Raw genomic sequence first — 1589 nt, 5'->3', positions numbered from 1 at the left:
ACACACACACACACACACACACACACACACACACACACTTTTGGTGTAAATACAGCTGATGTTAGCTGAGCTAGACTTAACTGTCAGCGCTCAGAAACATCTAATCTCATCGCATTAATGCGTGTAATCCCGCACACAAACTGAGTGTGCGTTAATGTGTGTAACCGGGCGTGTACTACAGTGTGTGTGTGTGTGTGTGTGTGTTTACCTGTTCAGGTAACACACGGCTAAGCTAGCAGCAGCAGCTCAATACAGCGAAAACACACCAAGCGGACTGAGCAGTGAGGGGAAAATCGTGACTTACCTCTGCAAACATTATTTAAAATGTAAAACCGGAGCTCGTTTGTTTTATCCCCGCCACATTTTTAACGCTCTCCTTTCTTCTCGCGTTCATAAACCGAGGCGCTTCGGGACTGCGCGCGCCCTGCCTGCAGCCGCCATGAGCGCGAGCTCGACAAGCCCAGGAGTCTCCGCGCAAAAGCTAGAGCGCACACTCCTGAGGAGGTCACGTGATGAGAAACGCGGGCTCCGATTGGTTCGAAGGATTCTATCGCCCGGAAGATTACCTACGCGGCTATCTTCTAAAATTAGCCTATATTAAACTTCTATGTATGAGTACATATTTTTGAATATAGTGTCTCATTTAAAATTATATTTATAATATCAGTCGTGAGCCCGATGGTATTCTATTTCGCCTACGCTGTCGCTCAACTATCCAATGGGCGGTGCTGTAGAGTGGGCATACTAGTTAAAAAAGTTTACTTGTAGCGTAACCCGTGATTGGTCAGCGTTTGATGACACACCTATCCTACCCGTGACTCGTGCTGTATTATCTTTGTTACATTTAAATAGCACAGACCCTGTTTAGCATCGACGATCTAAACATAGCAACGTACCTGGGCTTGTGGAAAAATATTAATATAGTCACAAACAAATCGTGCTTCATCTGAACGCATTATGCTGGTCCAGCAGTTTTGACTACATACAGTGCTCTCAACATGTGACACAATAAAACGTGTTCTAGTGCACAGCTGGAATACATGCATTTTTGTCAATTCTCTAAAGTATTCCACAATATGTTGCCAATTTTCTGTGTATGCATTGCAAGAGCATGAAGTAGGCTATGTTGCGTGATGTGAAAGTTTCATTTTTTTATTTTCATTTATTTATTTATTCAATTTATTTCATTCGAATGCATCATGCATGTGCATTTTTACCTGTTTCCAGTTGCGCAAAACCTCTGGCGGGTCATAGCCTACTGCATATTTCGATTCCATTTCAAAATCCAGTGACGCTTCTTCATCATAAGACTTGATTTTATCAGACCAAGACAGAAATAAGTAGCATGTTACTGTATTTCCTCCATGCCAGTCCCACAACAGGATAAAGACGGTTGACCCCAGGCCAAATGTTCCTCGTGACGTCACAGTGAATGATCCCAGACAAACTTTGGACCATATTTAGTTTTATGATCATAAGTCAGTACAGAAAAACAGACCATTAAACTGGTTTTCTTGATTAAATTGATACTGATAACGCTGTTGTTGAGCACACAGATTTAAAAGATTTAAAGAAAGAGTTTGCGCTGG

General features: G+C 42.3%; 1 protein-coding gene across 1 annotated transcript in view; it reads right to left on the bottom strand.

The window, feature by feature from the left end:
• LOC107573995 (sorting nexin-13-like) overlaps positions 1–441 on the bottom strand; it is a 22383-nt gene extending 21942 nt beyond the window's left edge. The window contains exon 1 of the mRNA XM_016260463.1: positions 305–441. Within this exon, the coding sequence (XP_016115949.1) occupies positions 305–316 (12 nt within the window). The 5' untranslated portion in view covers positions 317–441. The remainder of the gene's footprint in view (positions 1–304) is intronic.
• Between the last annotated feature and the right edge of the window lie 1148 nt (positions 442–1589).

Source organism: Sinocyclocheilus grahami, unplaced genomic scaffold, assembly GCF_001515645.1.
Source record: "Sinocyclocheilus grahami isolate Dianchi unplaced genomic scaffold, SAMN03320097.WGS_v1.1 scaffold2085.1, whole genome shotgun sequence".
Taxonomy (NCBI): domain Eukaryota; kingdom Metazoa; phylum Chordata; class Actinopteri; order Cypriniformes; family Cyprinidae; genus Sinocyclocheilus; species Sinocyclocheilus grahami.
The sequence above is the reverse complement of the archived record's forward strand: the minus strand, read 5'-3'. Positions and strand labels throughout refer to the sequence as shown.